Consider the following 23,185-nt stretch of genomic DNA (forward strand, 5'->3'; position numbering starts at 1 on the left):
TAAATGACCATTTCAGTGACCATGCATAGATCCGGTCCTATAAAAATTACAGGAAAAAGTCTTAACCTTTTTAAAGGCTTTATTTTTCATAATTTAACTGATAAAGGAATAAATCTCATCTAGTCAGTCAATTATTCAGTAAACCAGAGTGTAAAGCTCAGTTAAAGTAGAGCATCAGTTAAGAACTCAGTAGAGTTAAATTATCAAAATACAGGGTATAGAAAATGGGAGAGCGCTCCAGCATGGATTTGCGAGTCCAATAAAATGGAGGTAGTGTAGTAGGTCTCAAAATATGCATCAGCGTGGAGACTAAACTAAAGAGGCTTAAACAGAGAAGGAGGAGTTGGCTAAAGTATATATTTTTTTAAAGCAGAAGAGCTTGCAGCTACGAAGGTTCAATTTTAAATCGAAGTGGCAGTGCGTGGCTTCAGAGGGAAGGAGTTCTATACTCTGGTGGCTGTTACTAAGAAGAATTGAGCCGTCTTGCATAAAAAAATAAAATAAAAAAAAAAGGTTGGAGGTTCGAGCATTAGTGTTCAAGCATTTCACTCTAGTTTAGTGTCCTTGGAGAGCTTAAGATAGTCAGCTAGGTAATGTGGAGTGTGGTGCTTTATGAGTAATGTAATTATTCTTGTATGTGTCCCGGGCTTCAAATGAGAGCCAGCAATAAGTGTACACAGTTTCCGTGGAATGTGGTCATTCCTTTAGGCATCATAGACGAAACGTACTGCAAGCATATGATTTATTTAAGAGAAGTGAGATGAGTGGGTGAGACCAATCAAGACAAATTACATTAGTCAATTTTGGAGAGCACTCATGATTGATTGCATTTTTACAGTTTGCCCTGGAATGCAGTGGCAAATTCTCCAGAAAAGATGTAAATGGTTTTGCACATTCCTGGCCATGGTGTTGATTTGTAATTGTAAGTTGAGCCTTTTATTTAGGAAGATTCCTAAGTATTTGGCACTGCCAACAATAATGGATTTGCTGTGTAGGATGTTGAATGGTCCTTCCAGGTTTGTGCCGCAGTTCATGATTTTGATGAAGAAATTAGGAGGAATTCAGTTTTTGAAGTATTTGGTTTTGAATGGTGTGTAGTCGTGGACTGTATTTGAAGTGTTAGCAAGGAGCAAAGTCTAATTTGTAGACATTCCCTGATTTTCTTCATAAGAATCCAAGAGGCTTGTTGTAAAGGTTTAAATAGGGTAGCAAGGAATAGCTTCCTGGGGATCTGATTGGCCTTTTACACATCCTTTTTATTCCCTTTGTTAATTCACCATTCACTTTTTTTCTCTCCATCCACTTGATTACCTCCTCACCCTCTGATTGCTTCTTAATGACTACTGGGTAGTAAGTCTGTTTTTAGTTAAGAGTGCATTAATGTTAACATTGAGTTAGATTTCATGCTCTCAGGTCACTTTTCAATCTGTTCAATTAGGAGATCCTGTGCATGAATTGACCCCTTAGCCCTCACATTTCATCTGGGAACTATGATTTGAACATGGGTAACCTATTATCTTAAAGCCCATCCCTAAAACTCCCATCTTGCTCATGTAAACACTGCACCTGTGTTGTCTGTGACTTAGACTCTATTGTTGATGCGTCTATTTGACCAAGAAGGGCCAATCAGTGGGAGGCAAAGTGGGTTTTGAAACTCTGCTGCGATTAATATACCCATAATAAAAAGTAGATGTGTAGAGGCTGTTCTTACAAACGTTTCTTTTCAGCACCAAAACTTCGCAGATTGTAGGTTCACATGTGTCTGAGACCAGGTCATCTAGTTTTGAGTATGCTTTCAGATTTATTTATGCCTTAAAGTGGTTTTGAACAATACAAAATACAACAGTAACGATAATAATCTGTATGCAGTATTTCTATATCATGAATGTCAAAAGGCAGCAGAGGACTGTTCAATGTCAAAAGACTGCATGAAGTCAACTCGTGATAAGAAAAGTTGCTGGTTTTTGGACGGTTAAAGCATTAACATCTAGTTAGGTGTGGTTTCAACAACTTAAACTGAAGCTTAGTTGGGGCGCCCCTGATGGTTATGGTAATATTGTTCCAGATCCTTGTTGCTTGGGAAAAAGGACAGCAGGCCTTTCCATCTATTATACACTCTTTGGTCTGCAGTCATATGGTGTTCTGGCTGCAGGTGTGCTAAGAACCACCAGAGATGGTGAGTTTCTCTGCAAGCTAAGTAGGGTGCTGATTGTGATAGCTTTCTAAGTGATGCAGTTGGTTTTCAAGATGGTTTGGGCTGGTAAGACGAGCCAGGTGGAGTTCCATCAGATAGTCAATCTTCTGAATCCTGGTAACTTCTGTGCAATCTCAACCCTATTACATTTTTTCAATTTCCCTGTTTTTAATACCTACTGCAAAATTGCCTCCTCTACAAATGCGGTTGTGAACCCCTCCACAACACCAAGACCCTGTTAGAATATGCACTAATATTGTTATGGTGGGGTCTCTAGTTGAAAGTGGCTTGCACCTGGTCCAAGTAGGGACCCTCACCCTAGTCAGGGTAAGGGAGTCACACAACTAAAGTAACCCCTGCTTCTGCCCCTCGGTAGCGTGGCACGAGCAGTCAGGCTTCTCTCGGAGGCAATGTGTAAAGTATTTTTGTATACAAACACCCACACCACAAAATTACTAATCACCATTTAAGAAACTAACCAATATTTATCTGAGTAAAACAAGACCAAGATGACAAAAATCCAACATACACAAGCAAAGATACACATTTTCAAAGATTAAATGTTGAATAGCACTTAGAAACACAGTAGCTCCAACTGGGGCTTTTACAACATCTTTACGGAGTCGTTGCCAACAGGCCGACGCCATTCGCGATGAAGTGCGGGCTGGTCATGGAGTCGCATAGACCCCCAAGTACGGTACTGTGGAAACAAGGACTTTGCAAGGAGTCTGAGAGGTGATGCGTCACTGGAGCTGGTGTGGTGTCTATTCTTTACTGCTACGGGTAGGTGAGGCATTGGTTCCTTGCTGCTAGGCAGGGGATGGGATGTGATGTGTTAGTTCCTTACAGCAGCATTGGTTCCTTACGACAGAGTGGGGTCTGAATCTATCAGGGCATCTACTTCGCAGTGTTGCAGTCACACCATGGGTCCGCTGGTGCTGCAGTGTAGTCTGGTGTCACGGACGTCAGTGATACAGCACTTGGGACTCGCACTGTGGCAGGACTTGGGAGGTGCTGCAGCCGCGTCGGGCCTGCGGCATCGGTCACAGTTGTTGCACTCAGTGGGGACCACGGCTCCGGTGCAGGCAGCGGCGCAGGGTCTGCCAGTGGCGCCACTTCCAAACTCTCTCTGGAGTCTATGTACCTGTTTCTTCTTGAGTACACCAGAACCCACTCCCAAGGGCACAGAAACTGGATTTAGCACCACAAGTCAGGACTCCGCAAGAGAGCCCAGGCGCTGGCAGGTGAAGAAGTCTTTGATGTCCCTGAGACTTCTTAACAGGAGGCAAGCTCAGTCCAAGCTCTTGGAGAATCTTTGAAAGCAGGATGTAGAAAGCAAAGTCCAGTCCTTTCACTCCCAGGACCGAAGCAGCAGACAGTGGCAGTACTCCCTACAGTATCCTGCTCCTTCCTGGTAGAATGTCCTAAGTCCAGAAGGATTCTAACTTGGTGTGGGTAGGGGTCCAGTACTTAATACCCATTTCTGCCTTTTAAAGTAGGCAAACTTCAAACAAAAGTCTCTGTAGTGCAGAAGACCCTGCCTTCCCTGCACTGGCCCCAGACACACTCGAGGGGGTTGGAGACTGCTTTGTGTAGCCGCAGCCCTACTCTGGTGCAAGTGTCAGCTCCTCCCACCACTCTAGCTCAGGAAGACCCATCAGGATATTCAGGGTACACTTCAGCTCTTTGTGTGACTGTCTAGAGTGAATTCACAAGCAGGCCACTCCAGACGTGTACTCCATGGACAGGCAGCCACAGTATGGTTAAGCAAGAAAATCCCCACTTTCTAAAAGTGGCATTTTTAGACTTACAATTTAAAAAACAATTTCACCAAAAGATGTAATTTTAAATTGTGAGTTCAGAGACCCCAAACTCTATCTCTCTTCTCCCAATGGGAAATTACCACACAAAAACAAAAACATTTCCAGGCAATCCCCATGTTACCCTATGGGAAAGATAGTCCTTGCAATTGTGAAAACCTAATTTAACAGTATTTCAATATCTGGACAGGTCTTACCTTTTCAAATACACTGCACCCTGTCCATGGGGCTGCCTTGGGTGGTGACTTGCATGTAGTAAAAGGGAAGGTTTGGGCCTGGCAAGTGGATGCACTTGTTTGGTCGAAATGGCAGTTAGATTGCCCACACACTGCAGTGGCAGGTCTGATATATGTTAACCGGGCTACTCATGTGGGTGGCACAATCACTGCTGCAGGCTTACTAGTAGCATTTGATTAATAGGCCATGGGCACACATGGTGCACTATACTAGGTACTTACTAGTAAATCAAATATGTTAATCATGGTATATTACTTCAGGGTTATCTTCATGAACTTAAGTATTCTACTGCCACCCCACTCTCATCGCCACACCTTTAAACTCCCCCTTGTAGCCCTCACTCTGGCCTTGCCCATTCTTTGTCAATACCATTAATTGCTCGAAATGTATGTATGATACAACTGGATTGATAGTCCTTCATAAAATCTTTCCTGCTTATGCTGGTATTAAGTATCTCTCTTGCCTGGAAAATTCTAGCTTACTCATTTGAAACCCCACTATAAGAGCATTTTCATGGCAGCAATTGTGAGCATTCTTTGAGTCATTTAATCATATTATTTTGAAAGGTGCAGACTGGTAGAGCAGAGATCTCTTCCCTTGCACCCCCAAACATGCCACAGAAAATATGCTATTTGATAGGATGTTTCTGTGGGTCTTCTCCGGGGGCTTATATTTGTACTAGGTGTTTATGAATATGAAGCTGGTGTGAGCCCTTTTGTGATGGGGGTGCTCCCAACACTCTGTGCTACGCTTGTGACTGTAACTGTCTTAGGGGTGTGGAATTTATTAAAATATCTACTTGTCCATGTGACAGGTTGCCTCATAAACCTACTTGCCCTGTAAATAAATCTACATGTCCCTTTTGGAGTCAAGTGTTGCGGTGGCAAATCAGGACAGCAATCTCTTATGTAAGAGCTCTGATAATAGCCTCTTTGAATATGGCAGGGCTAATGCTATAGTAGGGCTTGATTACTGGGGATTTCCTTATTTTAACACCGGTCTGTAGAGCTACATAGTGAGGGTGGACGAATCAGTAAACATTAGTTCTGGGGGTGGAATTCCCTTTTGAGAATGAGCAAAGCTACCAACTTGCATGTTTTAAGGGGTTTCACCAGAATTTCTCTAATATTTTGCTGTACTGAGAAATATTGGAAATGTACTCCTGACAAGGGGGGGGGGGGGGGGGAGTGGAAGAGGGAGTGTTTGGAGGGAAAGTAAACTTGTAAATGCTCAACAGATTTTTCACATGAGCACACTTTCACATGTATATTTGCTTGTGCTAAAATACAGTTCTCACATTCTCTAGGAGTATGATTTCCTGGTCTACTTCTTTCAATTTGTGTGAATTTATGAAATATGTAAACCTGCAGTAATGCAAAGCCATATACCCTGGGTTCACTTTTATGACTTTCTTTAAGAATTATGCCCCTAATTAGGTCTGGTATTACCAAGACTTTTCTGTTTTTATTAACATTCTGTATCTTTTATTTATCCCTCTCTCAGCTGGCTTCACTGAGTATGTGTGCTTTTTGAGACAAAAATTATTTAGACTTTTTTTTTTTCCATCGTTAAAACAATGGTGGTGGCCTGGCAGCTCCCACAACAATATAATTTTTCAAAGCCATGCAGGCCTTGAAAAGAATCATAAAAATGTTACTGGACCTAACTGTAAAGTACGTGACCCGGAAACAGGTCTCAAATTGTGTGATCGTATGCAAATATTGTATTTTACATTCACCTTTTTCTTCATTCTCCCATATGAGTGCACCTTCAAATGTGAGTTCAGCATTCCTGCTGTTTATAAAAAAAAAAAAAAAGTCCCCTTTTGTTTGATTAAATACACTAAACGTTTGCTCCATGTACAATAAATCTAGCCCACATATAGGGTACACATGAATTTCACATAGGTCAGAGTTCACCTTACAAAATCCTGGAACTCGGCAATCACAAGGCACAGTATTTGCTTTGCAAGAAGACAAACTGACTTTTGACCTCTATCTCTGAACATAGAGCAAATGTGACAAAAATAAGATTTGAAGGCATCGTAATTGCTAATTCAGTTTCTGATTGAACAGCGCACCTGTTTGTCCACTCCCAAGAAGGGTTGAGTGGAATCTAAAAGAAGCTCAACCTCGTAGGTTTTCCAAGCCCTGCCATGTCAAGACCTGAATGGCAAAGCCAAAAGACTGACCACTAATGTTAACCCTACTGGCTATGCAAATATTTGTTTATTTTCATGTTTCCCATAATCGTGTCAAAACTGGTAAGTGATTTTCCATTATAAATAATTTTGGGAAACACTAGCTTACATAAACACATTTTACTAAATGATGCTTCTAAGAAATTATACCTAAACTTTCACAGTAGTTTAGCAAAGCACTTTTTCCCAGTTGCATGTTATTCTGAAAGAAAATAACTATCAGTCTTGCTTTCAGGCTTCTGCAAATATTTGCATCTAATTGGAGAGCATTCTGGAAGCATTATACATAGCCTCATATTCTTAAATTTTGTAAACGTGTGCTCCTTTTTTGGTTACTGGAACCACTGTCCAGTAGTGCAGTCAGAGCTTGCAAAGTTTATTTGGAGCACTTACCCTAAAAATTAAGGCTTTGCATCAATGGACCATAAATGCAAGTTCGAACAGCATTAGCATATGGTCATACTTATCTCAACTGCAGACCGTTCCCTTGCCTGTAAACTGACAGCCAAAGAGTTTGTGCCACTGGGGATTGGGGCTACTTGTCCAAGGACAAAATAAACATGAAAACTTGTTGTCCTGGGCGTCTGGCTATCAAAATTCCACACCCCTGCACCCTGCTTATGTTGCTCTTCATATACTTGATGGGTATTTCACACACTGCAATTTCTTCTTTTTTTTTTTTTTTTTTTTTTCCTTCTCCAGAAGGACAAAAACCCCTCGCCGTCCACCAGTGAAAAAATCATCCAACAGCAACTTAAAGGATCCAGTGGGGGTAAGTAGCATGCCTCATCTTGACTTGGGATTCATGTAACTTCTCATTGCTCTTAGACAAAACAAACCCTGACCAACGATTGCTTGCAAACCCTTCCTGCTGCTGACCCTAGGCGCACCAAACTAGTCTGCTTGCGTATAACCACTGTGTGCGCACTCCCGGTTTTATACCACATTTTTCAATGCTAACTTTGGAAGACGCTTTTCTTCTGCTAGAGCTGTTAGCTTTCTTGATAGTCATCGTTTTCTGGTGCAACTGTCAGCACAGTGGGTGATTAGGATTTTCAAAGAAACATTCTTAACCTGCAATATCAACCCTCAGAGCCTTTTCATGATATCTTGTTTGGCGTTGCAATAGTAGCAAAGTGATGCTTGATGGAGTGCGGGTGGTTGAGTATGGGCTTTGAGCTGGGAGCTCTTCCTCTGTAACTGAGTTAGCCTTTCAGAAAGTCAAAGGCAGGGGCTTGCTCGCAAGTCTGTATCGGGTCTGCCCATTTCTGGTTGCTCATATTTGGTATAAGACAGGCTTTAATCAAAGTGCCTCCTTTCACCCCAGGTGTACTGTCGTGTGCGCCCTCTCAGTCCCCCTGACCAGGAGTGCTGCATTGAGGTAATCAATGAAACTACGGTACAACTGCACCCACCAGATGGCACAAGAGTGAACCGGAATGGAGAGTACAAAGAGGTAAACTATCTGTCATGCTGTCAGAGTTTAGTGCATAGTACGTTTTCATACAGGAGCATATAGGTCTGCTTGTTGTTTTGAGAGCTGGGTGCCCTGTCTGCCTTTTAAGGGCTTAAGATGCAGGAAAGGTGGATTGACTGTTCTCAGCAGTGAAAATGTGGAGATTTGGTTTCTCTTGTACATGAAACCTGGTTCATATTTGGAGCCTGTGAATGCTCTGGCTATGAACTGCACATGACCTGGATAGTTTATAGAAGCCCTATTTTTACTTTGAAGGGATTTGGCGGTCTTGGCCTCTGCTATTTCTTAACCTGCAGACTTTATCCCCTCCTCTGTAGAACTCACAGCTGCCAGACACTGCTGCTGTATTCTCAGTTTAGACAAAATGCTTTAAAAATGCCGTGATCATAGAGTTATGTAAATGCGGATCCTTAAGTGGGGAAAGTTATTGGTGTTTTTGTGGCAGATCTACAGGGGTGTGTGATTGACTGTGTTCTTTAAAAGTTACTTTCACGTTGACGACTGTATGAAGATGTTGTTTTTCCTTCTCTTGCAGACACAGTACACCTTCAAGCAGGTGTTTGGAACTCAGGTGACCCAGAAGGAACTTTTTGACGTAGTTGCAAAACCATTAGTGGACGACCTGGTTCATGGGAAAAATGGTGAGATCACATAACATTGTTGTCCATTCATTACTTCCCTGAAAAAGATGGCTTAAGTGTACCACTGTAAAACCTTGTATGACTTAAGTTGACTCTTTCTCAATTTCTGTAAACATAAAAATTGGACTCCGCTCTTCTGCTTTGTCTGTACTTAAGCAGAGAACCCTACAGATCAGATGTTTTCTTGTTTTTCAAAACTGTTTGGGTGGGGGTATAGGCAGCAACCCAAAGGGGCCCTTAGGTGAGCCAGTACCATGCATTATCCCATAGGACATTGTGTCCTTTCTTGACGTGAATGTATTTTGATGCAATACCTTACCACCAGGGAGCTGCTGAAGCTAATACCAGTTGGCTCCCTTTGCATGTTGGTACTCTGACATCTGTGTTTATATTTCTGCCCTCTGACTTCACTTGTATAGTAAGGTGCTGCAAGTAAAGTACTTTTTTATGTAAATGCACTGGCTGGGCATGGAGTTATTGACTGGTGGTGAGTTCTGAGTTTCTATTCCACAGCACCGCCTTGGGTATAATTTGGCCTGCTTGATGTAGCTACTCTGAGGGTCAAGTGCTAAAAGGGTGTACATTTATGGTCAATTTTGGGGTCTGTAGTAAGGTAAAGGCCCAGGGCACCAACAGTAAAAGGCCCTTGTTCTAATCTGAGCCACGAAATCCTGAAAAAATCCCTTAGTGGTGAGCTGTCAGAAATTATTAGTTTATTGAAGAAATAGGCCAGCTGTTAAAATTTGTCATTTTGAAGGCAATGAGAGCATCTGGGTGGGCAGGGGTTGGAGTTCTAATGTTTGAAATATGAAAATAATATGATATGATCACTTAGCATTAAAGACTTAATGCACAGCTATGGGGACAATTGGAAGAGATAATTTAGGTAGGCTGATTAGAATCACATAACCACTACAACTGTGGTCAAAATGTTGCATTGTTGCTCGGATGTCCTATGTTTGAGTCAGTGATTTCACTTGGCAAAAGAAACTAGTTGAGAGCAGACTGCGATTCTGAGCATGGCGGGTTAGCTTCTCTAGCAAAAGCATAAACACAACCACCTCTGACTCTCTTTTAAAGGGAACGGTTCTGAGCATGTTATGACTTAGGTTCAATCTTTCTCAATTTCTGTTATGTTCATGTAGTATTCTCAGCCCTGAGGTTGTAGCTCAGGCAAACCAGAATGTAGGAAAAAAATTGGGTTCTAATTGGGGTTGGACTTTTGCAGGTTTAACAATCCGATTGTCTCAAGACTGTATAATCACAAACTTATTCGCAAGATGGCACCTTTATTGAAGCAAAGTGTAGTTTGCGTACTGGTCCACAGCATTCTTCCGATTGCTCTGAAAGATCCCAGCACTGTTTATTTTTGGAGCATGAGAGAGGCTAGATCCTTGAGCACCAAACTGGTTTGAGCAAGAGCAGGGCACTGAAAGGGTTCAGTTTTAGAAATTGGCTTTGGTTACTGTTTAAGGATGGGAACCAGTCTGGGTCTGTTGCCCTACAGTCCATCAGGCAGATATAGGAAAGAACTGAGTTCTTGAGGTCTACTTTGACAAAGGCCGCTGACATGTGAAAAAGAATCGTCAATCATTAAACAGAGCATTATCCAGTTCCTCGAGCGTTGCCACTCCCCCCCATGTGGGATCTTTATTGGTTGCAGCCATGGTGGTTGTAACTTAAAATTTGTGATTACTGTTGTGTTGTGCTCGAAATGCTTCAGATAAGCCATGACCCACAGTCCAGTGATGAGTAGTACCTTTGCTGACCTGCGATGCACAACAATCTGCTGTGCCAGCAATGCAATAATAAAGCACTTGATTTCCACATTAATTTTAGGAAAACAAAAATAGCCCTACTAAGTGGTTGTTAACAAAATGTGTTGCTTTTAGAATCAAAATACCAAAAATAATGAAATGCTCAAAAAAGTATCCCCAGAAATCTGACCCATCCCTACCTGATGTCTTTATAAATTTGGGGATCCAGAAGTTCTGGCATCTCTAATGGGTTACCTGGGTTCATAAATGAAGTAAGGCAATAATATGCCTAAACAGACAACCTTGAACATGTAACTGTGCAGAACTGTAGCTCCATTGACATTAATGGTGATCCTAAACTGTCATGATGAGCTGCCTTAAAAATTGTACAAGGGCAGGTCTTCATTCATCTTACACATAATTTGTAGGAGGCTTTGGACATGTAGTGCCCTCATTCTTTGGATTATTTGCGTTTGGATTTCTGAAATGGAAAAATGTTCTTCTTTTATCGCCTCCAGGGACCCTGCTTTTTACAGGAAATGTCCCACTGTTTTTTTTCACAACCCGAATTGCACACCATTCCAGTGCATCTTCTGCAACTCATTTGTTCTTGTACAGATGGTAGTCCTCCACTTCATGGACAACCAGCACAAACCGGCAACTAGTTCTAAACCTTGCCCCCAGCCAACGTTTCAAAATGAAACCAGCACTATTCTCCTCACTCACTGGAGATCATCAAATCTTGATGCAAGGTTTCTTCAATAGAACAATTCACATGAAATGGCTAAAGAGTGATCTGGAGTTAAGCGTGCAAGCACAGCAGACCTTTAGATAAGAAATAATATGACTACTTTTTTTTACCCATGCTGTCCCATCTGAGTGGTGTAAGCCTTGTTGAGGTGCCCATATAATCTTTGACCTTCACGCACTGTGCTGTAACTGGTCGGCTATATGTCTGACTTGAACCAAAGTCAAATGAGTGATTTCATATAGCCAAACATTGCAGTAGTTTATGATAAGGCACATGCAGTCCATCACTTCCCAAGAGTCCAAAGTGCCAGCTATCCAGGTCCACTGAAAAGCTAAAAAATGTTAAAAACTAAATAAATAATTCAGGAACAGATATTTTCAATTGGTTTTGGACATCTAAAAGGAAGCGTGCCAAAATGTCTTACTTTTTGGGTCGGGTCGGAGGCTGTTGGAAATTAGTGGAAAATCTTAATTCAACAGTGCGCAGTTCATTTGTATGAGGGCAAATGGGGTAGCAGAGTAAGCGGAAGCTTTGAACAGGTATGGTATGGTATGGTATCAACTGAGTTAAAATGTTTGATCACCGGAGTAGTTTGATGGAGGGATTCATTGTTGATTGACTGACCAGATGCTCAACTCTGCATGCTGCGTTTCCTACCTCAATGTCTGAAGATACTGTTGCCAACAGTGATGTTACAGTAATTGGCTGTAATATATATTTTTTTTAATACACAGTTTTGTGTTTCAAAGGTTGCTGTAAGGTGTAATGTTGGTATATACATTTAGGAAGGTTAGTAGAAGTGCTACTTTGTTTATGAGATCATTTTTCTTTATAAATTAATAAGTGTGCCCCTTTGTCTCATCTCATACTATTCTCATTGCAGCTGGGGAGAATAGTTGGATTTCAAGGCTTTTTGTATTTTTCGAACTGTATTCTCATTGGCTTATTGTGAGTTCCAGGGCTTAGCAGCTGTATATTCAAGAGTGAGAGACTGATTTGACATGGGGGGGGGGGGGGGATGCAAAGAGGTAGCACTATGGTATAACTAATCCTAATGAACTGGTTGGAGAACATTTAGTAAGCGTGTGGTGGGATGCAATAGAATTGTTTCTAGCACGCACACTTCGTTGTTTGTTGAGACAATACAGGTGAATTCACATCAGGAATATTTTACTTAGAACTACCATAACAACGCCCTTTTTGCAGTATCATCTCCATACTTTTTGTCTCCTTCCTCCTAATTTTTGTTGACCAGTTTTTGTTGGCTTTTGGACTCTGGGCACTTTACCACTGCTAACCAATAGTAAAGTGCATATGCTGTCTGTGTAAATTGTAGTGGTGATTGGCTTTTCCATAATTGGCATATTTGATTGAATAAAAAGTCCCTAGTAAAGTGCAGTAGAGGTACCCAGTACCTGTAAATCGAATGCTACTAGTGGATCTGCAGTACTGACTGTGCCACCCACATGATTAGCCCTGTAAACATGGCTCAGACCTGCCACTGCAGTGTCTGTGTGCGCAGTTTTTAAACTGCCAATTCTAATGGATACAACTACCTGTGGATTCCTCACCTAATGAATTCTCCTCATGCGTAGCATTCGACGGAAACTTCTCTCTCTAGCTCTGCACGTCGGCGAGGACGTCACAATTGCCTGACTCCACGTGGCTCCGTGTGACGCCATCGTGGCAATAAGAGGTCCTCGCTGACGACAGTTCCCTTTTTTCAGTGCTTTCGATAACGGTTACATTTCTGTTACCTGTATCGTTAGCTCTTCGGAAGGGATACTTTGTGTATTTCCGCAATGTCTGCTCCAAAGAAGTCTGGTTTCAAGCCCTGCAGGGAATGTGGAGGTCGCATGTCGGTGACTGATCCACACAACTATTGCTTTGGTGCCTCAGTTCGGATCACAACGTCCAAGAATGCGGCTCCTGCCAGAAGATGAATCCGAAGGCCCTAGGTAGCCCTATGGGCGGGGTGCAGTGTATTTAGAAGGTAGGACATGTACTGATGTGTTTTACATGTCTTAACAGTGAAATACTGCCAGATTTGTTTTTCACTGTTGCAAGGCCTATCTCTCTAATAGGTTAAAATGGGGGATGCCTTTAAATAACTTAAGTGCAGTTTCCCTTTGGGAGCAGATAGATTTGGAGTTTGGGGTCTCTGAACTCACAATTTAAAAACACATCTTTTTGTAAAGTTTTATTTTTTATTTTTTACATTGTCTGTTTTGAAAATGCCACTTTTTTAGAATGTGGGCATTTTTCTTGCTTAAACCATTCTGTACCTCTGCTTACTTGGGTATTCCACGTCTGGGTCAGACTGACAGTTGGTACGAAGGGAGCTGAGGTGTAGCCTGCATATCCTGATGGGCCATCTGGGCTAGAGTGGAGGTCTACCCTCACACAATGCAGTCTCTGATTTTTTTTTTTTTCCCCACCCTCCACCCCACCCCAAGGGGTGTGTCTTGGGCCAGGCCATGGCAAGGCAGGATCTTGTCAACAGAGACTTTTCTTTGAAGTTTGCCTACTTCAAAGACAGAAAGGGGTATAAGTAGTGGACCCAAAACCCCAGACTTTTAGAACACTTCTGGATCAAGAGGAACCTCTGCCAAGGAGAAGAGCTGGAGAAGGAGTACTGCTCCTTTGCTGTGTGTGCTTTGCTGGGTTGCCTTACAGTTGCTGCTTCTGGCTTAAAGAGGGCAAAGGCTTGTTAAGTTTCTCCAAGGGCTTGGAGTAGAGCTTGCCTCCTGTTGGAAGTGCTGGGGATATCAAACGTTTCAGCTTCATCTGCCTACAGCACTGTGAACAAAAGAGAGTCCACCGTAACCTGTGGGCCCTGCCCTCCACATCACCTAGCTCACACGGAGCCTTAGCATCCCCGACGCCGCCGCTGCACGATGCCGCTGCCTGCACTGTGGCCTGTGGACACCGCTTTGAAGGTACACGAAGCACCATCATGTTCCTCACTGCAGCCCCAGTCCACCAGTGCCATCGACTCCAGTGTCATCAACAGATGCCCCTGTATGTGGGTGCCACATGGAGCCAGCCCGCACCGCCGCCTGACGACCGCGCTTCAGCAGCTACGATGATGCCGCTGCCTACACCGTGGCCTAGAGACTTCGCATGTCGCACCTCCCCGCCGCAGCCCTGGTCTCACCAATGCCACAGGGCGTTGTCACCGAGCCGCTGCCTGCACAATGACATGTGGACACCGCATGTCACATCGTCCTGCTTCGCACGGCAGCCCCGACGCCATCCACGCCAGCGCTCCTGACTTAGTCATCAGCCCGGAGTTTGATCTGCAACATGTGACTTCAAGGGCTGGACAACCCCTGTGCTGACCTCCTGAACCAACGCCGCACTCCAGATCTCACCACGAGTTTCACAACGCCCTACATTTCCAAGTTACTGTTTGCGGGTCTTCCCAACACCGTAGCTGGTCCGCGATGCCGTGGCTGGTCTGAACTGTTGAATTTGTTATTCACGGCAGTGTGATAGGCCCAGATGGAGCTATCAACTTCAAAGAACTGTATTTTTAAGCAAAATTCATATCTATAATATTGTATGTTCGATTCTTCTCGTTTTGGTCTTGTTTTACGTAGATAAATATTGGCTATTTTTCTAAAACCGGTGTGGTGTTCTTTCTTAGTGTTTTCACAGTATTGCTGTGTGTTATGTGCAAATGCTTTACACATTGCTTTTGAGATAAGCCTGACTGCTCATGCCAAGCTACCAAGGGCGGGGGGGGGTGAGCAGGGGTTAGCTGAGCCTGGTATCTCACTTATCCTGATTAGCGTGAGGGTCCCTACTTGGACACGGTGCAAACCAACTGCCAGCTAGAGACCCCATTTCTAACAGTAGCTGATATCACAACGTAGCCAACTGGATGAGAGACAGCTGCCGCAAACTGAACTCCAACAAGACCGAAATACTGATCTTCGGAAAGAGCACCTTCGCTTGGGACCACAGCTGGTGGGCAGCAGAACTCAGACCAGTTCCCGCCCACAGACAATGCATGCAACCTAGGCATCACGCTCAACAACAGCCTGACCATGAAATGACAAATCAATGCAGTCACCTGTTCCTCATTACACACTTTCCATGCTCTGCAGTATCTTCAGATGGATCTGTCACCCAGGCCCTTATCACAAGCTGTCTCAAACTCCCCCCTGCCAGACATCAGAAAGAAACTGAAGACCTGGCAATTTGATGTAGACTTGGCACCTTCCGCGCCGGGAGTGACGGTGCTACGCTTTTAAAAATGCTGATTGATCTCTAGGTCATCAAAAGCCTTGCTTTTGGTTGCTGATGAATGTTAGTTGGGAGCTAAATAAGCTACTGTCATTGTGCTTCAGCATTCTGGAAGAACTTGAAGCTTTAAGACTTTGTAGTGGAGAATTTAAGAAAGATATAAAGATAGGCAGGAGACTTGGACTGTATTGCTGGAGGTTTTTTTTTTACTGGCTCACATCCTATTTAGCGTGTCCAATTGGGGAATTGAAGAGGGGCAGTGGTTAAATGAGCTGTGTTTGAATTAAGAAGCGGTTGCCCTTGAGATCCAGGGTTTCCCTGTTTTCACTGCAGGAATCTACCTTGATGAAAATATGCAGCAGCCAGATCGATCCTTTATTTTTTAAAAGAGTGGGCACTGGCAATTTGAGATGATGAAAATCAATAGGTTTGATTTCCAGCATAAACATGCGCTGGCTGATTTATGGAACTTCACATGCACTCACAAGTTGCCAGCACTGTTGTACTTTATTATATTTGTGACGCTTCACTGATTGTACAGACCTCTGTCCTGAGCTTGAAATTGAGATTCAGAACTGGATTTAGAGAATGGCATAACATTTTATGCAGAGAATACCTTTTGGCTTTATTTTTATTTTTTTTAAACAAGAGGACGTTCGAAGTCTAAAGCAAGAAGTCCTGCCTGGCTTCTGTTTTCTGCAATGGCCGTGGCTGGCTAGTTACTTGACCAGTTAACTGCCTAGGATTGCCCAGTGCAGAATTTGCTTTGAGGTCATCTGTCAAATCAAATTCTGATTCTTCACTGCCTTCTGGAGACCATGCCTTCCTGAACCCTGGACTGCTCACTGTTTAAAGCCCTTTTAGCTATTTTTATTTCAATAGTCAATCCCGGTCATCATACATAATGTTGTTATAGCTGTGTGTGTGTGTGTGTGTGTCTGGTTTTTTTTTTTTTTTTTTTCTTCTCCAGTTTGATAATTTTTGCCGGTGCTCCTTATGGTTCCCCAGTTTGGCCCTGTGCAAAACAATGATATGATATGATATATATATATATATATATATATATATATGTTTTTTTTTCTTCTGATTTGCACTCTCTGGTTCATTGGTCTTGAAGATTCCGCTCATTGTGGGAGAAGAGAAATCTCTGAAGCATTATCCTCTGTTTCTTGGTGTTCTGACATCAGAAAAGGCAGTCTGCCTCCTATAATTCTGACTTTGTCCATTCATAGCTGGGAGCAAGTATACTTTCTGTAATAGATATATATATTTTTGTATACAAAACTGATAGGTGTTCTAATTGGAGCCATAGCAACTGACACTTCTAGTAGCATTCTCTCACTTCCTTTTACGATGGCTTTCCTGTTCACTTACTATGTGACTCAACAAAGACATAGCAGGGGCATATCTGCTTGTGGAGATATGCCCTCGCATGTAATATACTGAACCCTGACTTAGGGCTGTAAGGCTTGCTAGAGGGGTGACTTACATATATTGCATGCAGTGTTAGGGGACATAGCACACAGGCTGTGCGCCGTGTTTGTGTTTTCACTTTTAACTGCACAAAGGCATGCAGCCTGCAATGGCAGTCTGTGTGAGCTAGGTGAGGTTTCCCTTAGGATGGCATAATACATGCTGCAGCCCTTGGGTACCCTCTTTGGTACTCATGCCCTAGGTACCATGTACCATTTACTAGGGACTTAAAGAGGATGCTAAAGGTGTTGTCAGTTGGGGAAACAACTTTTGGGAAAGAGATTTGGCACTGGGGACCTCCATATCAGGAACCCAGTGCACCTTCAGTCGAAATCCTCAGATACCAGGCAAGAAGTGTATGGAGGTGGGAAAGGAGGGAGAGCGAGAGGAGAGGGGGGGGAGGGGGGTGGAGAAAGAGGAGAAGCCCTGTCTTGAGCTGCAACTGAGGTCTATTAAGGACTAAAACTGAATACACTGGCTTTCCTTTCAGAGCTTGGCCTCCACTGTAAGATGCGGTTAGAGATGGTATTTGTGCTCTATGTACCACAGCTAGTCAGCCAGCCATAGGCAGAGGTCCACATCATATTAGCGCAGAGATAAGTGTGTTTGGTCACATACAATGGGGAAAATGGTTAAATTCTATTACAGTGTAGTGTAACCGTACAAAGCCAAGAATCTAGTAAATGGGTCCAAAGACACGAGTTATAAAATACAGTGTGCATCAAATTCTTGTGTCCAACTATGTCGGTGCTACCAATGTACTGGCTTGAAGATATAGGCTGCTGTATCAGAGCTTCTGTTTAAAGTTTAGCTTCCACTTTTTGTGGCTGGAAAGCCAGTCACTTCACAAGAAATTGACAAATGTGGTTTGGTGTTTAAATCAGAGAGCAAAGAATGTTAGTAATGTTGAGGCTTTGGTGAAGCTGCATAGAACTGTGGGCCAAATCATTGATGGTCAGTCAGGCTGATTGCACCAGGCGTTGACCCTGTGTTGATGATGGAGCTTAGGTCAAACCTTTGCCGTCCAGGTACCTCTTGTGATTTAGTTTATGGACTCCATCAGAAGCCACGAAGTGGACACCAATAGCGTGTCTATCTGGATCTCTTAGCAGTAAGTATCTGTATGAGGGTAATTGTGTTACATATACACAACTGGATGGATGAAATGAAGGAGGGGTGGATAGATGTAGAAGGAAGGTCCGTGGACCAGCTCTGGACTAGGTTGCTAAGGAAGTCACATAACATCGCTCCTTTGCCTGAACAAAGTAAACAAGGAGGTTAAGAAATGTCAGCCATATAAGATTGTGCAGGAGTGATAAAGAGCGCAAAGAGCAAGTGGCCAGGCGCAACAGTGGAAGTACCGTAGTGACTTGTTCAGACCGTCCTTTACTTACTGAAAAACATGTGGATAACCATAACACACGCACACACCCTTCCTTTTCTGAGACAATAGCTGTTAAAAAATGTTCTTAGAAGTGAACTGTTCCTGTTGATAGAAGGTGGCAAGTAGAAGTCAGGTTGGTGACTGTACCCTTATGTGATGTATTGTAATACTGTGTTGCAAATGTGAGTATTTTATGTAGCGGCGAGTATGTTGATAAATGCTGTCTTCACCAGCAGTTATATAATAGACACACACATCTCAGTTGGTTGGTGTCATAAAGAAAAGTTCTGTATTTGCTAGATGTTGAATGCTCAGGCATGAGAATACAGCAGAGCTCAAAATCCACTCAGCCACTCGCATTGGCCAGTCTTATTTGATCAGGTCGAGCTATTTTTTTAATACTTACTCTCCCTTCTGGCGAGTTGACACTGAACAGTTGCTCTGTTCAGTTGAAAAGTAGAGGAGCAATAAAAGATGCCTTTAAATCTTATGTCAAATTTGCTCTGTGTTCAGACAGGGGTCAAAAGTCAGTTTTTCTTACAATTAATTTTCCTTCTGACTGCAGAGTTCCAGGACTTTGTCAGGTGAACTGTTTGACGCGCTGCTTAGAATATAAAATAATAGGATATAGGGTGTTGGGTTTCTCCTAACACACAACACTTAAATGACTAAGTCATCCGTGCAAACATTTCAAAATCTATTTCAGAAGTCGTGAAAGCCCTTTTTTATATTTGTTTGATAACATTTTGTTTTAATAGGATGAGAACAAATTGGATTACTTTACATGTTGATGTGCAAAGGATATGTTTTCTGAAGCCCGATTTTCACAGATTGTTAATACACTATATAGTTTTCAGTAAAGCTGCAAGTTAGTGGAGAGGTTTTTGGACATTTCTTGGAAAGTTACTGTGTGCAGATGAGAATATGTTACCACATCATGGTTTAGTAATATATTTATCAAAATTGAGTGTTTAAACCAACTGAGAAACACTCTTGCCCTAATGGCAATGTTGTTAGTAAACTAAAATAAGTCCTAGGTTATATGGACTAGACCTCATGGGTATGTGAGCTTGATTCTTGTGATGCATGCAGCAAACTTTAGTCTACTTAAACAAGAGTTTTTTTTACTGCAGAAATGCTAAACGCGCATATTTGAAGGTGCAATCATATGTGAGAATTAAGAAAAAGGAGAGACTGTAAACTATTTGCCTAGGATCACACAATTTGAGACCCATTTACGGGTCAAGTACATCACAGTTAGGTCGAGTAGATTATTTGTTACTCGACTTGCAGGTCTAGTTACATTCTGATTTTTCGGGCCTTGTACAGTTATAGTTTACATTTTTAATGTGCTGCTATAGGAGTGAAAGTATTATTAGGGTGTAGCTCGCTTTTGAGATTCCTGTAAGGTGTTCCTTGGGCAGCCTTTTAAGGAGGTTAGACAGAGAGCAAAAGCACAATTTAGCTGAGACAGTTCCAGGACAGGGGTCCCAGTGAATAAAATAAATCAAATCTGTATACTGCAAATAGGTGCTTGCATTTCAACAGAAGATTAAGGTTGGCTGAGGGTGAATTAGCGGTCTGGGCATCCTGGTGTAGTATTGAAGGCAGTTAGTTTGTGATGGAAATAATGATGGCTTTGAAAATTAGGAGCAATAGATTTTTTTTTTTTTATTGTTTATATATATAAAAAAAAAAAAAGTCTTCACAGACAGCCAGTTAGCTTGGTAACATTAATCTGAGTTAGTAGTGTTTGGGGGGGGAAAGTTGTAAACAAAGCTTGTTTCAGTCTAAGGACCTTATTTAGTGAGGCAAATGAGTACTGGCAGCAGCTCACAAAAAGACCAAAAAAAGTTTTGTTTTGTAAGGGAAAATGATACTTGTATCTTGACTGCCTGGAAAAGAAAGTGAAGTAAACTTTTCTGAATGTTCAGTAACTGCCATCTGGCTGTACTTACATGTCGAATTATATAATGAATAAACTTGAGTAAAAGATAAATGTATTTTGTAATATCCGAACTCCTATCTTTCCCTGGAAGAATTCATATGGTGGTCTGAATCAAGGGATTTTCTTGAAGATTCGTAGAAATCTGCCCAGGCACAAGTTTACAGAACACATTTTAAATTGTAAGGTATCATGTTAAAGGGAATGTTAGCATTGAAAACATGCATATATGAAACCGTTTTCTGACATGTCCAATTGCATTTATAAATCTGAGTATAAATTGCATTTCCCATATCCTTTCTTGTTACAAAAACCCCAGGCTACAGGTGTTGTATGCTTTGCTTTTATTGAAAGTGGTTGCTTTACGGAGTTGGTGAAACGTTGTCCTATGTACTGTCTATCCCTTCCAAGCTGCATGCTCACATCAAAGTCTTCTTCTCAAATGGCCAGAGAGTAGTAATCACTGGAACGCTCTAATATTGATTTTTCTTTTTCTGTCCCAGGAATTCTTTTCACTTATGGTGTCACTGGCAGTGGAAAAACCCATACAATGACTGGCTCCCCTGGGGACGGGGGGCTCCTCCCTCGAAGTCTCGATATGATCTTCAACAGTATTGGACCCTTTCAGGCCAAGCGATTTGTATGAATGTACCTCATATATTTGAAATTCTTTATTTAAAAAATGATTTCATTTCTAACTTTCAACTTTATTACTTCGAATTCCTTTTTACAACAAACATTTCTCTTGTTCGTGTGTTTATTTTTTTTTATTTTTTTCCCCACTGTTCCTCCGTTTAGTCATCTTTCTTTACATATTTTGTTTCCTCTTCTTGGCCTTTCTTTGTATTACTTTTGTGTTTGTTGGATTTTAGTTGTACTAGTTTTCTGCCCTTGTTTTTTTATTTTTTTTATTTTTGCAACTCCGTCTCTTATTTTTATTTTACCTTCTCTTTCTACCTGGTCTCTTGTATGGAACCACTCCAACTCCCACACTGTCCTTTAGTATGAAAAATGCTCTTTAACTTTAAATCTCTTTTGTAATGTAAGCTTTTTTATTTTTACCATAGTTTGTGCAATAAAAGTTAACAGTGACAGATCAACATAGCAAATGTTTACTAATAGGTGAAAAATATTTGGATGCAAAGCAGTTGAACTCTTGTTACGAAAGAGTATAGCCTGAAGAAACACTAGAAACACTAGAAAGCAACTCAAGGGGCCTCTAGTATATCAAGCTCATCCGCTTTAGAAGCATCCTTGTTCCAATCGAATCTTAGTAGGTAGTTGTACTCAAGTCTTTGGAGCATTGTGAGCAAAATGTTTTACCCATTAGGGAAATCTGTGGGGCTGCATATGCAGGCATCCTTTTAGCTAGCATTCGTGCCAAACCAAAGCAGTGCATATGGCGCTCTGTGTGTGTGGTGTGGTGTGTGTTTTTTTTTTTTTTTTTTTTTTTTTTTTAATGTTGTTATTGTTACTCCCATAAGAATAGTCTTGGAAGTTTTGGCCAACACAATCCCACTAATCATGTGTAAGGAAATGCCTCCTTGGCATGGTTGCCCCCTGACTTTTTGCCTTTGCTGATGCTATGTTTACAATTGAAAGTGTGCTGAGGCCTGCTAACCAGGCCCCAGCACCAGTGTTCTTTCCCTAACCTGTACTTTTGTATCCACAATTGGCAGACCCTGGCATCCAGATAAGTCCCTTGTAACTGGTACTTCTAGTACCAAGGGCCCTGATGCCAAGGAAGGTCTCTAAGGGCTGCAGCATGTCTTATGCCACCCTGGAGACCTCTCACTCAGCACAGACACACTGCTTGCCAGCTTGTGTGTGCTAGTGAGGACAAAACGAGTAAGTCGACATGGCACTCCCCTCAGGGTGCCATGCCAGCCTCTCACTGCCTATGCAGTATAGGTAAGCCACCCCTCTAGCAGGCCTTACAGCCCTAAGGCAGGGTGCACTATACCATAGGTGAGGGTACCAGTGCATGAGCATGGTACCCCTACAGTGTCTAAACAAAACCTTAGACATTGTAAGTGCAGGGTAGCCATAAGAGTATATGGTCTGGGAGTCTGTCAAACACGAACTCCACAGCACCATAATGGCTACACTGAAAACTGGGACGTTTGGTATCAAACTTCTCAGCACAATAAATGCACACTGATGCCAGTGTACATTTTATTGTAAAATACACCACAGAGGGCACCTTAGAGGTGCCCCCTGAAACTTAACCGACTATCTGTGTAGGCTGACTAGTTTTAGCAGCCTGCCACAAACCGAGACAGGTTGCTGGCCCCATGGGGAGAGTGCCTTTGTCACTCTGAGGCCAGTAACAAAGCCTGCACTGGGTGGAGATGCTAACACCTCTCCCAGGCAGGAATTGTCACACCTGGCGGTGAGCCTCAAAGGCTCACCTCCTTTGTGCCAACCCAGCAGGACACTCCAGCTAGTGGAGTTGCCCGCCCCCTCCGGCCAGGCCCCACTTTTGGCGGCAAGGCCAGAGAAAATAATGAGAAAAACAAGGAGGAGTCACTGGCCAGTCAGGACAGCCCCTAAGGTTTCCTGAGCTGAGGTGACTCTAACTTTTAGAAATCCTCCATCTTGCAGATGGAGGATTCCCCCAATAGGGTTAGGATTGTGACCCCCTCCCCTTGGGAGGAGGCACAAAGAGGGTGTACCCACCCTCAGGGCTAGTAGCCATTGGCTACTAACCCCCCAGACCTAAACACGCCCTTAAATTTAGTATTTAAGGGCTACCCTGAACCCTAGAAAATTAGATTCCTGCAACAAGAAGAAGGACTGCCCAGCTGAAAACCCCTGCAGCGGAAGACCAGAAGACGACAACTGCCTTGGCTCCAGAAACTCACCGGCCTGTCTCCTGCCTTCCAAAGATCCTGCTCCAGCGACGCCTTCCGAAGGGACCAGCGACCTCGACATCCTCGGAGGACTGCCCCTGCTTCGAAAAGACAAGAAACTCCCGAGGACAGCGGACCTGCTCCAAGAAAAGCTGCAACTTTGTTTCCAGCAGCTTTAAAGAACCCTGCAAGCTCCCCGCAAG

The 23,185-nt window shown here is 42.7% G+C and overlaps 1 protein-coding gene across 8 annotated transcripts in view; it reads left to right on the forward strand.

Moving 5' to 3' along the window:
• Window positions 1-23,185, forward strand: part of KIF23 (kinesin family member 23) — a 177,695-nt gene that overhangs the window by 2,815 nt on the left and 151,695 nt on the right. For all 8 annotated transcript variants that reach the window (XM_069222930.1, XM_069222933.1, XM_069222931.1 and 5 more), the window contains exons 2-5: window positions 7,154-7,223; window positions 7,779-7,907; window positions 8,464-8,569; window positions 20,634-20,770. In XM_069222930.1, coding sequence (XP_069079031.1) covers window positions 7,154-7,223; window positions 7,779-7,907; window positions 8,464-8,569; window positions 20,634-20,770 — 442 coding nt within the window. The remainder of the gene's footprint in view (window positions 1-7,153; window positions 7,224-7,778; window positions 7,908-8,463; window positions 8,570-20,633; window positions 20,771-23,185) is intronic.

This window comes from Pleurodeles waltl, chromosome 3_1 (genome assembly GCF_031143425.1).
Source record: "Pleurodeles waltl isolate 20211129_DDA chromosome 3_1, aPleWal1.hap1.20221129, whole genome shotgun sequence".
NCBI classification, from domain to species: domain Eukaryota; kingdom Metazoa; phylum Chordata; class Amphibia; order Caudata; family Salamandridae; genus Pleurodeles; species Pleurodeles waltl.